This window comes from Phacochoerus africanus, chromosome 12, assembly GCF_016906955.1.
Source record: "Phacochoerus africanus isolate WHEZ1 chromosome 12, ROS_Pafr_v1, whole genome shotgun sequence".
Taxonomy (NCBI): Eukaryota; Metazoa; Chordata; class Mammalia; order Artiodactyla; family Suidae; genus Phacochoerus; species Phacochoerus africanus.
The window spans coordinates 30,040,546-30,056,208 of NC_062555.1; the positions used below are offsets into that span (position 1 = coordinate 30,040,546).

Sequence of the window (15,663 nt, forward strand, 5' to 3'; positions counted from 1 at the left end):
CTCCAACATGTGGGGACATTCGAGGGGCAAGGAGGTGGCATTGACATGTGGGGAAGACACAGGGTGGGCGAACGTGTTTCAACTTTATGAATTGAGACCAGCCTCGGTTCACGGGCCCAGCTGCTTCCCTCACCAGCACTTCTGACCTGGGGTGTGTGGTGTTCACCCCCCTGCCATTGCCCAATGTGGTCCTGGCATGTGATGAGCACTCAGTCCGCATTTCTCAGGTGATTTTTTAAAAATATTTACCTACTCAGTCATCATCCTGGTTCATAGCCCTCTTGTCTCCTGGGCATTGAGCAGGCTCCACCTCTTTAAGTTCTGCTCGAAGTCACATAGTAAACCTCAGTCTGCAGAAGACCTGGGGTCTAGAGGAAGGCATATGGGAAGGACGATTTGAGTATATTTCTGTTATTTTTTCTACACTGAGGCTTAAAGATTATTCTCCTTATACCTGGTCATCAGTGAGCTTAGGATGTTGTTCATCGTTTCTGAGCTACACTCCAACTGTCACCTTTAATGCAGCAAAGAGAAGACGCTCTATGAGGAGGAGACATGCAAGTCCCAAGAGATGGAGGACGAAGACAAAGAGTCCAGCAGCTCCAGCTCAGAGGATGAAGGTGAAGACGAAGCTTCAGAGTCAGAAACTGAGAAGGAGGCGGGTGATGCCGAGACTCACCGTCCCCAGAGCACGGGAGGTCACTGCTTGTCAGAAGGCAGGTGACACCCAGACCCTGTGCCCCCAGAGGGAGGTCACCGAAGGCAGGTGACACCCAGACCCTGTGTCCCCAGAGCTCAGGAGGTCACTGCTTGTCAGAAGGCGGGTGATGCTGGGACTCCGCAGGAACCCCAGGTTAACTGATCTCCTGAATAGAATCTCACAATATTTTTTATTTTTCCTTCTCATTATGAGAAGCTTCTTCAGTTCCTGTTTTGGGGATGGTAGAAGGAACAGAATCATTTCCACCTTTGTGACTTTTACTGATAATGTATATGACATGGAGCTGCTTGAGTTTATCGTGTTCAAGGCAGGATCCTACTGTGAGAGTGGGGGGCTGAGCACGGCAGACATCAGGCTATAAGTTAACCTCTAGTTTTGATTCATGGTTGGGTGAGCACTTAGAAGAGAGACCCTGGGTCTTATTGCATGGAAGTTTCCTCCACAGAGGCATTGTGTGCAGAGTTGGGAGTTAGCGATAATAGGATTCACAGGGTGTGTCCCTCGCCCCTGGGACACCACCTCTCCAGATCTGAGCCCACACGCTGAAGTGTCACCAGTGCGAAGACCAAGTTAGCAGGCAGAGGGCCACCCTGAGTTCACAGTGGAGTCTGTTTCCCCTGAACTCTGCCCTGGCTGACGTCCTGTGATGGAGACAGCGCTCATTCTGCTTCCCGGTTCCCTCTGGTGCGGGAGAGTGCTGCATTCCCCCCAACCCCTCCCCGTCTCAGCCTAAGGCTTGCAGAAGGTCCTCAGAGGAACTTAGAGATCCACACCGTCAGGAGATGCCTCTTATTCCCTAGACTGGAATTCTTTTCGGCAGCACCGCTTGCTCGTGTAGCACCTGTCAAGATGTGGCAGTGTCCGTCTTTTCTGTGCTTGTTATTTACCGAATCCTTACATGTCTTTACCGAGAGCCATCTGGACTGGTGTCTGGACCTGCTCTGAGCTCCGTCCTGGGTGCTGCCCAGCCCTTAGGGGAGTGGAGGAGCTGTGGGGCTGCCCAGCCCTTAGGGGAGTGGGGGAGCTGCTGGGATGTGGCAGTGGCCTCCTGCTTGGGCCCATCCTCACACTGGGCTGCTTGGTTTGAGTGAGTTCTGTTTCTCTCTCCTCGGCTCTGTTTTCCCCCAGCCAGCGAGGGACGGCAGCGCCAGGAGGTGCTATGTGTCGGAGGTCTCTCTGTCCTTCCTGTGCCGGTGCAGGGCCTTCTGCATGGCAGGGGCTGTGGGGGCAGGTGCTACCCAGACCTTCCAGGTGACACACCTGGTCCCACACACACACTGAGCCAGCACTTGCTGAGGGCATTTCTCCTGTTTCCAAAGATCCACAAATACAGCCTCATAAAATGATGGCTTCCATGTGTCTTACATATACACAGAGTTGTAAGGAATATTGTTTGGAGGTAAATGTGAGCAGTTTGATTTGGATTTCTATTTTTTCCCTTTCCTCTACCTATTTAACTTAAATGTTTGGTGTCTTAGTTATCTGATGCTGCAAAACAAGCCATCCCAACACTTGGAGGCACTTAGAACAACTCTGTATGCCCCCAGTTTTATGGGTGGGTGGTTTGGAAGGGCTCTGGGGGGTGGCTCTTCGGTCCTCTCTCCGGGTGGTGGGTGGTGGGCTTCTCAGGGCAGGGTCACTCGGGTGGTATTGAAAGACTGCCTTGTGTGTTCGGTTACTGCAGAAGCGGTAACAGTCATCATGAACTGTTTTCTAGGGACTTAACATGGCCAGACATTGAGCTCCGCAGTTTAAAAACATTTTGTCTCTAGTCTTTATAGCAACTCCCTAAGATAAGGATTAGAATCCCCCATTTATCCGTGAGAAAGTGGAAGTTCAGATATGCCGAGCAACTTGCCCAGTGTCCACATCTAGGATGTGGCTTTACACTGTCAGGTAATTCACACGTGGGTTGCTGGAGCCCAGGGACCAGAAGGCCGGCAGCCCCTAGTGCAGCCTGTGCCAGCGACGGACAGACAGCTGGCTGTGCTTCAGTGGACGGCCCTGTGAGCGTGAGGGGCCACTCCTGTTAATGTCACGAGGGGTCCCTGCCTCAGGACCCTCTGTGATCCTTTGTTTCTTCACTTCCTGTTGTGACCCCAGGAGTAGTCATTATTCTCCCGACCAGTGGACGTCATCGGCTGTCCGTGTGGGATCGGAGGTGGAGACCAGGACAGGGGTCCCACTGAGTTTATTCTCTTACAAGAGCCAGCAGTTGCCAGGGGGCTGCATCTTAGTTTGAAGCCAAGCATCACACAGTCTTCACGATCAGTTTTTGTTAATGGGTAAACCTTTTCTGTTAGCAGAAAAGAACATACACACACAGAGCAGGTTTTCATAGAGGTACTTGTTGTTTCTTGTTTTAAATAACAGATAAAAAGCCAGAAGCCACTGTCAACCATTCCCACTCTGGAAGCAAGAGCAGCGTTGTGGAGCAGATACCAGCACCAGCACAGAACACCTTCACCACCTCTTCAGCCAGGAGAGTGAGTATTGCGGAGTTAATTTGGGTTTCTCCCCATTGTAGTGACACAGTTAGAAAGGCCTTAAAGATACATTCCTGCCTCTCTTAGTCTGCTCCGGCTGCCGTAACAAAATACCACAGGCTGGCTGGCTTTAAATGTAGGATGTCCCTCTCACAGTCTGGAGGTTGGACGTCCGAGGCCCAGGTGCTGGTGGGTTCCAGGTGGGCAAGGCCCTTCCTGGCTCCCAGACAGCCCCCTGGTCTCCAGAGGTAACCACACTGGGGCTAGGGCTCTGGTGTGTGGCTTTGGGGGACTGGACCCAGACACTGTCCATAGTGTGTTTAAGAAACTCTAACCCCATCCGCACCTTCGGCGGCAGTGTGTTTTGATGGCACAGGCCACCATGGTCCGGGACCAAGGAAAGTCGTGGGTTCTGTTTTCTTCGTGTCTGAAGCTGAGCCGTGTGTACAGCTCGCCAGCATCCAGCCTGCTCGGTTTTGATGGCTGCTCTCTATTGCTACTTCTGTTGCAAATGTTGGCTTCCTGAGTGAGGTCTTAGGGTTTTGATGAGGCAGGGCCGAAAGCTCTTGCTGAAATGCTGCCCAGCCTCTCGCACCTCCCCGGGCCTTGTGAGAACTTGATGCTGAGGGTAGGAATGGGCCTGCCCTCCTGGAAGGCCCTGAGAGCTCTGCTTTTACCACCCTTCTGAGGCCTCCTGACTTGGAAAGGTGGGCTTACTGGAGGCGAGACGGCCGCCTGGCTGTGGGTCGGTGCCCATCTCTTGGTTGTGACCCACACTCCCATTGCTTCTGGGTGTGACGAGATCACCTGCTTCCTCAAAGGAAAAATACTACATTAAAAATCACAAGCTCACACCCACACGTAGCGGCTTTGCTGAAATAGTGCCAGTCCGACATCTCTGCCCTGAGGCTCAGGGTGGCTTAGGAAGCGCTGGCAGGCTTGAGTCCACAAAGCTGGGAGGGATGTGTGGCACGCAGCTGCAGCTGCGAAGAAAAGAGGAGGTGTGCTCAGGCGGGGGTGCAGGCACTGGCGGTGGCCTGGTTCCGGGGAAGGGCTGACGCCTTCCTGCAGAGGCCCTGAGACCCAACAGCAGGCTTCGGGCTGCTAGGCTCAGGCCGGGAGTGCCCAGGCGGCCTCTGGCCAGCGCCAAACTGATGGTCCCCATGCTTTTCAGCAGGATGAGACATCAGCTCCCTGTGAAGCTCTTTTCTGATGTTAAAGTTACTTTCTTTTTTCACATGAAGTGATGATCTTGGAGATGGTGATGTTTTAGGAAGATGTCCTCTTGGCAGAATTTAAAAACCGGCAACTCTGTGACTTCTACCAATTTTTTTTTTTTTTTTTTTTTTGGTAATCTTGTTGCTGGCTGAACACTGAAATGCTTAGGACTTCTGCCCCAGATCAAATAACCGTTTTCTTGTAATAAGCAATCAGAGTTTGAATGGAGTGGCCTTTAGGTGCTTTTATGGGTGTTAACGTCAGTTAGCTCACCACAGGCTCATTCCAGGACCTTGACCCTTCGCTGTACATTGGCCCACCTGGTGCGTTCCCACCCCTGTGGGTTATAAGGAGGGATAAGCTCGTTGCCACAGTTTACAGGTGGGCACGCTGACGCCTGGAGCGAGGTGTCCTGCTCCCAGCCCCACAGCGGGTCAGGAGAGGGAGTGAGGGGTGGGGAGGGGGGGTCAGCACGTACCCACAGGTGGAGCCCGTGCTGTTTGAGGTCTCAGAGCAGCCCGAGCACCTCAGGCTGTTTGTGGCCTGGAGAAGCAGGCCTCGTGCGGTGCTGGTGGTGGCCAGGTGGGGAGGGCCGCAGAGCTCAGCCGGGTGTGGGCAGAACCATGGGACCTGGCTTTTCCCCTCTCTCCTCTGCTTCTGTCCTCGCAGTTCTCCAGCCTCTTCAACAAGTCGGAAGAGCCCAAAGATGAGTCTCCCTCTTCGTGGAGACTGGGACTCAGGAAGACCGGCAGCCAGAGCACGCTGAGCGAGCCGGCCACTGCCAGGGAGGCCCTGCGGGACCGCGGCCCGTCCGTCTGCCGCTCGGCATCCAGTCCCCGCATTTCTGCTCTGTTGGGCGACAGGGATAAGGTGCGGTTTCCTCCATGAAAGGTCACCCTCGGGAACCAGTGAAAATATTGTCTAGTTTGCTCCTGGAAGTACACAGTCTTTAAAAGGAGACAGGCACGGTGATTAATCAGGTAGCTCTTGGCTTGCTATTATTTGCTTGGCCAAAAAAAGGACAAGGTCCTTTTTCTTCTGTTCATTCTTCCTTACTCTCCTTACCTAGGGCAGAAAGACGGGTCAGGAGTTCCCGTAGTGGCTCAGCAGGTTAAGAACCTGACTAGCATCCATGAGGATGCGGGTTCAATCCCTGGCCTTGCTGAGAGGGTTTAGGATCCAGCATTGCTGTGAGCTGTGATGTAGGTCACAGACATGGCTTGGATCTGGTGTTGGCATGGCTGTGGTGTAGGCCAACAGCTGCAGCTCTGATTCAACCCCTAGCCTGGGAACTTCCTTTGCCACAGGGGTGGCCCTAAAAAGAAAAAAAAAAGAACTTCAGAGTCAGTTTTCAGTTTGTGGCTTTTCAAAGGTTCCATCGGCTTTGTGTGGTCTGTGCTGCTCTTTCCTAATTTGGTTCTCCTGACTTTTCTCTGAGAATTATTTCCCTCCATGTTGGTTTTTATTGGAGGAAAGTTAGGGAGAAGCTTTTGAATGCTGACCTTTTGTGATACCACTCAAACTGGAATTGGTACTAAATCTAGAAATAAGAGTACGTAGGTATATTAAGTTCTGCTTTTCTACCCAAAATGTCTTAATTGTGTCAGTACTGTTCCTCCCCTGTGCTTTACTCGTTTTGATTTTACAGGAGAGAGAAAACAAAAGCTATTTCAGTTCCCTAGTGCCCCGGAGGCTCAGCAGCACCCCCGACCCTGAGGAGAAGGAGAACAGGTACTCCTGGCAGCGGGGGGCCTTCCTTCTCTCTGCGTCGTCTCCTCCTGCTCAGTGCGCCCCCGGCCCTGGCTCCCTGGCTTGGCCATTTCTTCACCCTCCAGGCTCCTAGTCCAGCGTAGACGTTCTGTCTTTAGGAACCACCGGCTGGCTCTGTAAGTGTAGGCTCCGAGTCCGCAGGTTTCTCAAGCACCCTTGTGCCGAGCACGGGGCCTGTCCTGTGGTAAACACTAAAAACGTTGTTATTTACTTGAATTGATCGACTTCTAATTTGTAAGTAGATAAAGTCTTCCTCATCAGTTAAACTGACATGGGGATTTGAGGTATGGCCGCTCTCCAGGTGCCGTCCTCCAGCCAGAAGCACAGGTGTGCCCGGGAGTCTGTGAGAAATGCAGCCCTGCTGAGTCAGGCTTGCACTTCCAGACATTTCCTGGGTGATTGAAATGCACACTAAGTTTGGGAAGGGCTGCTCTGGGTGGCCTGGGTGACCCTGCGTTCACAGCTGTCGTTAGAAGCTGCTGCAGCCTCTCCTGGACGCTCTCCGTTGACAAAGCCGAACAGCCTTCTGTGACTTGTCTCCTCCCCGCCATCCCCTTCCTCCTCAATGTGAGCACCCCACCTCTGGAGGCTGACCTGCAAAGTCTTCTAAATGAAGGACAAAAGGGACTTCTCCCCAACAAAGGGCTGGAGACCCTCAGTGGAAGGATTTGTACCTATTGAGGTTGAGGGTCCAGTGTTGTCACTGCTGCGGCACGGGTTCAATCCCTGGCTCTGGGCGTGGCCAAAAAAAACCCCAAAGAAAGCCGACGGTAATACCTAACTAGTCCTCTGTCTGTACAAGAAAACGGGTGTATAAACAGGATCACTTGGAAAGGTGATCTTTGCCACCTGGCCGTTCTCTCCCAGTTTGCATCGTGACTGGGACGGAAGCTGGTAGTGGGACTCAGTGTTTTGTTTTCCTTTCCTGCCCCCCCAGGGAGTCAGCGGCTAACCTGGTGAGGAGCGGCTCCTACACGCGGCCGCTGTGGAGGGATGAGGTCCCGCAGACACCTGCCCCGTCCACCTGCATGTCCACCTACCTGAGAAGGTACCGCGTGTGCGGGTGGGCCTGCTTCCCCTTTATGCTGCCCCGGGCGTCGGGAAAAACCGCATGCTTTTTATACTCCATTAGCACCGCAAGAGTGAATCAAGAAATGAATTGCTTTTAGATTTCCTGGCAGAAACATCTTAACTCGTTTTAAATTAACGTTAATTTCTACTTCTAACCGGATTAGCATAAGCTAAATCCATATTCTCCCCACAGACAAACCCGAGTATAGTCTCCACCCTTCAGTCGCGTGGTATCTTCAGCCAGTTAGGGCTTTGTTTAGTCTCTGAGCAGGACCGGACTTCAGGTGTCCGCGACCCAGCTGTCCTACGTGCACGGCTCGAGTGGCCTCATCTCAAATGATGTTCTGCAGGGAGGTGGGGTGGGGGGCCCGTCCCGTGTGAGGGAGGGGGAAATGGAGACAGTTTTCGACTGCATTAAAGAAGTTTCATTTTGAAGCCCGTTAATTTAGGGACTTGAGTTGGTTTTGTTTTGTTTTGTTTTTTATGACTTTTAATGGCCCTCAGATCCATCAAGATTTGAAACTCGCCAGTTTGGTGCAGAGAAGGTACCTGGGTTTCCCTCCCCTTGTCTCATCTGTGTGCCCTTTCTGCAGTTGTGTTCTTTGCCATGCCCCAGCCAGCAAGCAGAGCACCTTTGCCAGAGCCATTAAGCTATAAGGTATACACTTAATATTTTAATTTGAGCTTTGCTGCTGATGTGGAAGAATCTGATTCCCGTTGCTTCCTCTGACTTCTTTCTTCACTTCCTCTCTCTAACCCCTCCCGCCACCTCTTCTTGCCACGGCCTTCATTACCAGGTTGTTTAGACGATTGGCTGGCTACCCTACAAACAGGCTTTGGCCGTGGACTTTGTGTTTGGGATCAAAACCTGTTTTCACCTGATCTTGTCAGCCAGGTGGGACATGGAGCTAGTAAGCCCATAAATCGGACAGCCGCTGCTGCCCTTTCATATCCTTAGCTCTGCAGACACATCTGTAAGAAAGGGCTCTACCCTGAGCTGGTGCAGGTGCAGTGCAGGGATCTCACTGAAGCTCCGTCCACAGCCTCCGGCTTTGGCTTCAGAGGCTACACCTCTTTGTCTTCGAGGGTAAGGCTTTAGTCTGTCTAGATGCATTCTTACTCCCTGTGGTTGCATCCAAGACCAAGAAAACTTTTCTAAGGGAATAATGTTTGAGCCTTAGGAAAGATGACACTGCCGTGGAATGTTCAAGTATGGACTTGTTTGTGGGGGGGGCTGCATATTTCCATGATGCAGATCAGTAGCCAGTGGATTGAGTGAGTAGTGTTGGTGTGATCGATGCAGTTGGCATAGTCATGGTGAGCAGAGGGCAGGGGATGCTGGCCCTGGGCTCCCCTGCTTCTCTTGAGGGTGGAAAACTACCCAGTTTTGTGAGATTTTGAGAAAATAGCTACAACTTGCTTTACACATTGGATTTCCAAAGCTTTTCTTCCATAATTCTATAGGACTTTTTCATCCTACAAATCTTATTTTATGGTCTTTCAAAAGGAAAGAAGCACATGCAGTCACTGTTTCAAAAAGACAGCGTGAGTAGACGTTGGTCATCCCGGGCTATGCCAAACCTCAGAAACTTTCACCTCTTATTTTTCAGGCAGAAATTGCTTTCATATACCCCAGTAAAATGTGTCATTCACTTAAGTCTTCCTGGCTTTTTTTGGTCACACACCCCCATCACGTGTTTGATTACTATTGTAGTCAAGAAGTTTTTTTTAAAAATTCTAACCCGGGTAACTTTTTGATGCCCCTGAGATGGTTCCTGTCCTCAGTTGAAACCAAGATAAGCCGTCCTCTTGCCACAGGACATTGCTTTCTAGATGTAAACCGCTCCCCGCCCCCCACCCCAGGGCACCTCTGCCCCCTCTCTCGCGCTCCGCTCCACAGCGCCGGAATTCTGCATCTCTCTTTAGCCTCTGCGGTGCTGCTTCCGTATCAGGCAGGCACTTGGGCTGCATGACTCTTTGTCTTGGGGGTTGTTGGGGATTCCTTTTCCTGGCAAGACCCCCCATTTCGGTCCTGTGCTCTGCTCCCTGCTCCCCTGGTTGCACTCCCTCTCTGGTCACTTGCCCCCTTCGCCTGTCGGGTGACTGACAGGCGTCTGCCTGCCACCAGGGCCCAGCTCTAGCTGGACTTGGTCTCTCCACTTCCCGGTTGTCATGCACTCTCTTTGTCTCCATCCCTCTGGAGGGCACGGTCTGGGTGGGGAGGCGGTGCTGGGGCGGGGGCGGTGCGCAGCGTGTCCTGCGGAAGTGACCTGACCCTGTGCTGTTTTGCAGTGATTCAGGTGGTAGAAGTAGTGGTCCCTCCAGCCCCTACCTTTCAGCCAGTCGCAGTCCACCTCCTGCTGCCTCACCCATTACCGCTGGTCCATCCACCCCTCGGTCGGTCGGTCGGTCGGGGCAGCGGGCGGCAGCCTGCCTCTTCTTCCCCCGCCCCCATCAGTGCAGACACTGCTGCGTCTGTGCGCCACGGCAGGTAAGGCCGCCGGAGCCGTCTGAGCTGCGTTCATCAAAGCGGATGCCTCTGGATGATGTCTGGAGGTTTGGAGTCCTGTGAAAATGTCTGTGATGCAGTGAGGCTGCCTTTGCTTTGACTCGGTTTAGCCAGTCAGCAGTTGCTCATTGCGTCATTGTACGGTATGTTTAGGCCTCAACACGACTGCTTTCGTCTCTCAGTCACCCCGACAGCTGTGATCACAATTTAAGGGTCAGATATCCCCGTTTCACTTAAATCAGTTCTCCAGTAATTACTAGCAGGAATCTCTTCTTCTCTTTAGTCTTTTTGGAATGTGGCATTCAAACCTAGATCAAAAGGGAGGCCAGTTGTCATTCCAGAAGCCTCCAGTAGCCTCCCGAGTGTTCCCAGCCCGTGAGTGCTTTCCCGGACACGCTGTGGGAAATTCTGTGTCCGTCTGGACTCTGTCCCGCATGCTGTCCCCATGGTTTCTGCTTATCCGGGGAAGGTGGGGAGGGTGGAGCAGAACCTCAGCTGTGCCTGGAGCTGTGCTGTCAGTGCGCTCAGAGGCCATCTTCCTGTGGCTGCAGCAAAGGGACTTCGCTTCTGGGTCTTGTTTCTACAGCTGACGCAAACGAACAGTGTCAGCGAGGGCAGTGTTGCTGCAAGCACACCACTGATGGGGTGTCTGGCTAGGAGCTGTAAGGTTGTGGGTTTCTTTCCCTAATGAAGGGATAAGTTTCTGATAGGTTACTTATACTAGTACTGTGTGTTGCTTATACCAGTACTGTGTAGTTAAGTTACTTATATTAGTAGTGTGTGATTAGGGTATATGTTTAGTAGGGTTTACTAAATAATAATAATCCGTTTGCAAAACGTAGCCATGGTGAATGTTATCCCCACAGATTAAGGTATGGAAACATGGGCTGCTGGATTAATTTAGAACCAGGCCTGGGAAAAGTAATAGCAGCTGCCGTTTGTTGAATCCTTGTATGAGCCAGGCATGGGCTGGGTGCCGTACAGGAATCACTCATACACGGAGTTCCCTTTGTGGCTCAGCGGTTAACGAACCCAACTGGGATCCATGAGGATGCAGGTTCTATCCCCGGTCTCACTCAGTGTGTTGAGGATCCAGCATTGCTGTGAGCTGTGGTGTCGGTTGCAGACGCAGCTTGGATCTGGTGTTGCTGTGGTTGTGGTGTGGGCCGGCAGCTGTAGCTCCGATTCGACCCCTAGCTTGGGAACTTCCATATGCCTCAGTTACGCCCCTAAAAAGCAAAAAAATAAAATAAATAAATAAATGAAAGAAGAAAAGAAAGAACTCACACGGGACAATAAATCCAAATCATAGTGGCTTAGATATGAGGAAGATTTATTTTCTTTTCTCTCAGTTAAGACAGTCTAGCAGCAGGCAAGGCTGGCAGCAGCTCCAGGGTCACCAAAGGCCCCTGCTCCTTGTCTTTCGGCTTCCCAGTGTTTAGATCCTGGCTTCCATTTCCATGGGTTGCCTCAGTCCAAAGCACTGCTAGACTTCTGCCATCACAGCTGCAGTCTGGGCAGGAAGGAGGAGGAAGGGAGTATGCTGTCTCTAGTAGCCAGGGAGACTTTGGAAAAAATGTGGATTTTTATTGAGGTACATTGATGCTCTGAATGGTAGGGGCTGTGCTGGTAAGGAAGGAAAGGAGCATGAGTGTGTTAATTTATTCACATGTCATTTATGGCCTTTAGAGCCTTCCCAAGTATGAAACGTTCTCACGTCACAGATGAGGAAACTGCCCATGGTTGCACAGCTAGTATGGAACTGAGGCAGGACTTGAGCCTAGGTTTATGTGTTTCAGGGCTCTTTTCTTTTTTTTTGGCTTTTTAGGGCCACATTCACAGCATATGGAAGTTCCCAGGCTAGGGGTCCAATCGGAGCTGTCTGTAGCCACAGCCTACACCATAGCCACAGCAACATGGGATCCAAGCCAGCATCTGCAACCTACACCACAGCTTACGGCCACGCCGGATCCTTAACCCACTGAACGAGGCCAGGGATCAAACCCTCATCCTCATGGATTCTAGTCAAGTTTGTTACCACTGAGCCACGACAGGAACTCCCAGGGCTCTTTTCTTTATCACTTTTTTTTTCTTTTGGCTGTGGGCAGGGAAGGGAGGATTTATCATTACTTGCAACAAGTAAGGAAAACCCTTTCCTGCTTTGGGGATCTTTTCCAAAACAGTGTCTCCTCTTTTCCCTATTTTGATACCCGCTGAGTTTATCTTTTCTTCTGGACACTAGACTAGTGATTATTTCATCACAAGACCCAGCGTTCAGGGCGTCATTATCCCATGTCATGGGAAGTATTGGCGAGGTCCAGGTGGCTGAAATCTAGCCCAAACAGTTCCAAAACCTCTGATCCCTGCTCTGGAGCCTTTCCTGTTTTGCTCCTAACAATCTACTTGTAAAATTATATATTTCAAAATAATAGTAAATGTGCTATTCTACAATTTAATAAAATAAAATCCTTGGCATTTCTTCTGCATAAGAAATTGCAGAGGAGTTCCCGTCGTGGCTCAGTGGTTAATGAATCCAACTAGGAACCATGAGGTTGCGGGTTCGATCCCTGGCCTTGCTCAGTGGGTCAAGGATCCGGCATTGCCCGTGAGCTGTGGTGTAGGTCGCAGATGCGGCTCAGATCCCGGCGTTGCTGTGGCTCTGGTGTAGGCCAGTGGCTACAGCTCTGATTAGACCCCTAGCCTGGGAACCTCCATATGCTGAGGGAGCAGCCCTAGAAAAAGCAAAAAGACCAAAAAAAAAAAAAAAAAAGAAAGAAATTGCAGAGACCAGGAGTTTCCATCATGGCTCAGTGGTTAACGAACCCAACTTTTATCCATGAGGACGTGGGTTCAATCCCTGACCTCACTCTGTGGGTTAAGGATCTGGCATTGCTATGAGCTGTGGTGTAGGTTGCAGACACAGCTCTGATCCCGCGTTGCTGTGGCTGTGGTATAGACTGGTGGCTACAGCTCCAATTTGACCCCTAGGCTGGGAACCTCCATATGTGGTGGGTGCGGCCCTAAAAGAGACAAAAATAAAAGAAAAAAAGAAATTGCAAAGACTAAAGTGTGTTATTAACTTAAAAAGAATTTCAGGTAAGGTTTTGATGAGTATAATTTTTTCTTTTTTACCCACGGCATATGGAGGTTCCCAGGCTAGGGGTCTAATCAGAGCTGTAGCTGCTGGCCCACGCCACAGCCACAGCAACACAGGATCTGAGCCTCGTCTGCAACCTACATCACAGCTCACGGCCACACTGGATCCTTAACCCACTGAGCAAGGCCAGGGATCGAACCCGCAACCTCATGGTTCCCAGTCGGATTCGTTAACCACTGAGCCATGATGGGAACTCCAAGTAAAATTTTTTACAGCTTTGTTTCTGGCTGTTTTTATTAAAGGTGCTTCCTATAGATGCATAGGTCTTGTAAGTCTAAGGAATTATTTGCCTTCATTTTTTAAGTTTAAAAAATGATTATAAAATTTCACCCTTCTTTTCTGAACTATTAATTGCTTCTGGAGAAGTGGCCTTTATTTTTTAGATACCACCTCAAAACTGTTCTATTTTTATACTTGTATCTAGGTACCATATTTAGATTTTTATGATTTGATTAAGTCTTTCAAACTTATTATAATAATGTGATTATTTGAAGGTGAGCTTAGGTACTGATATACATTTCTGGTAATTGTTTAAGTAGGAGGAAAAAAACAGGTTTTTGGGTATTCATTATTTTCATTGCTCTTCCCATCTTTGTATCAATTTTGGATCTCTGTTACCCCAGCAACCAGCCGTGACATCACAAATGATAGCTTTTTGGGTGGAGAGCCAATGGTTGCTCTCAATTCTTTGTTAAGAAACAAAGACCTTGTTTTCATGTAAATGAGTTTAATTGTACAGCTTGCTGTTGGAAAGTCTGAGATTAAGGTTACTGTAGAATCCTGTTAGTTTTTGGTTCAGTCTCTGCTGTCTGCAGTTATGAATACAGATAGACAGGCGTTTGGTGACACAGAACGAGAGAGGTCGCCGTGCTCAGTGAGGGAGAACTAGTGACCTGAGCTTGTAGGGTGTTTATGGAGCATGTCTGGGGAGCCCAGGAAGCTGGCGGTCCAGTCGAGGCTGAAGACCGACCCCACAGGGGCTCTGGCTGCTGGGATGGTGGGCAGGGACTGAGTACATGCCTCCAGCCTTGTCCCTCTGGAGCCAGTGGTGCTGAGGAATCACCTGGAGCACCCTCGTGTGTCACTCTCTTGCCTTGTGCCATACCTGATTGAAAACATTTTCTAATCTCAAGTAAAGAAAATTTCCTGAAACATGCCTGCCTGGGGCAGAAGATAACAGACTGAGGATGCAGTCACTGTTGTAGGATTTACGAGCTCAGAACTGAGAGAACACACCAACCGCAGACACAACCCGAGCAGGTTACACCCACCGAAGCTCTGCCTGTGCCCGACTGCTCTCTCTGTCTGTCTTTTGATTCCAGGACCCCCTACAGATCCCAGGCTGACACCACAGCAGAGAGGACAGCGGACAGCATCTCTTGCAGCACCCCGCTCAGTGTGATCACGAACCGCCCCCCACCCAGCACTGCCAATGGGGTTACGGTGGCTGCCGTGCTCTCCGCTCCTGGAACGGACTCCACTGTGGAAGCCAGGGACAGGAGGAGGTATGTTAGCACTGGTGTCAGTCGCTGCTGCTTCTGCTCTGAGGGGAGGGCAAGTGGGCGAGAGGTGTTTCTCCCAGTCTCAGGAAAACACGGCTTTGTGTTACAGCTTGAGTTCTGTGTTTTGCCTCTGGGGGATTTTTGGTGGAGTTGTTAATTATTTCTGATGATTTGCATAGATGCTTCTGTTAATGGATATAGGATTGCTTCTTTCTGTCTGTCTTCTAAGAGATCACTGTCGGGCATTATTTCCCTCTTTTGCGATGGAACCCCTGAGCACCAAGAAGAGGCTTTGGTTTTGTTCTGGGTGGTCTCTGATGACTTCTGGCAGCCAAGGAAAACAGTGGTATGATAACAGGCTCAGAGAAACAGCTGGGATGCCAAGTTTTGATTAAGTTGAGAAGAATACCTGAAAAGGAAGTGACTGGTCCATGACAGCAGGGCAGAGGGACAGCCCTGCTCTTCTGCCGTGTCCTTAGGGTGGGGTGACAGGAGGGCGGTGTGAGCTGACCTCAGAGAAGCTGAGAAGAGCTGTTTTGAGTGTTGGGATTAGGGGCCTTGGAGGACGGGTTCTTTTCTCCCACCCGAAGTGTAGAAACAGAATGCACTCCACTGGGAGATTAAGGTCTACTTAAAGACTGAGGCCGTAATTACTCCTTTTTAAGATTCGGAAAATCGGTGAAATCTTACCGAAATTTGTATTTCAGTTTGACTTTATTTCGAATATCCAAAGGCAGGAGGTGTTATATCTGTTAGTGTGTATGTGTGGGTAACCAGCTGAAGGATCTTTTCATCTACAAGATACAGGTTAAACTTTCTCGATATTTGTTTATTGGAAAGGCAGCTCTAAGACACATGTTTTGAGACGAAATGGAAAGGAGATGTTAAGTGAGTTGAAAACAGTATTTTTCTTCTTCCTTTCTTCTTCTTAATTTTTTTCATTTCTTTCATAAAAATCAGAGAAATCCATTTTCTGGGTTCACAGATTGCAGAGCCAACAGTTATCAGTTTTAATCGGTTTCCAGCCAGGGACATTGTAATAAATCAAGCTTAAATATTGAATGTTTATGTATTCCGTACCTCGGATGTAATTTAGATACTGTTCATTTCATCTAGAAACTAAAGGCAAGAGCAGTCTTTCATTAGCTGGGAAAAACTCCCTTTAAAAAATCTTTCTGAGCTGAGACAAGTGAAATAAGTGAAATTCGTCATGTAAATCGTGGTCCCTG

The 15,663-nt window shown here is 50.1% G+C and overlaps 1 protein-coding gene across 11 annotated transcripts in view; it reads left to right on the plus strand.

Moving 5' to 3' along the window:
• PPP1R12B (protein phosphatase 1 regulatory subunit 12B) overlaps positions 1-15,663 on the plus strand; it is a 172,094-nt gene that overhangs the window by 56,305 nt on the left and 100,126 nt on the right. For 4 of the 11 annotated variants that reach the window (XM_047754853.1, XM_047754849.1, XM_047754850.1 and 1 more), the window contains 6 exons: positions 526-716; positions 3,095-3,207; positions 5,095-5,295; positions 6,074-6,156; positions 7,133-7,243; positions 14,255-14,437. In XM_047754853.1, the coding sequence (XP_047610809.1) occupies positions 526-716; positions 3,095-3,207; positions 5,095-5,295; positions 6,074-6,156; positions 7,133-7,243; positions 14,255-14,437 (882 nt within the window). Of the gene's footprint in view, positions 1-525; positions 717-804; positions 821-3,094; positions 3,208-5,094; positions 5,296-6,073; positions 6,157-7,132; positions 7,244-7,770; positions 9,490-9,547; positions 9,758-14,254; positions 14,438-15,663 lie in introns of those variants that run through there. The other 7 variants (XM_047754855.1, XM_047754857.1, XM_047754854.1 and 4 more) reach the window with 7 other exon arrangements.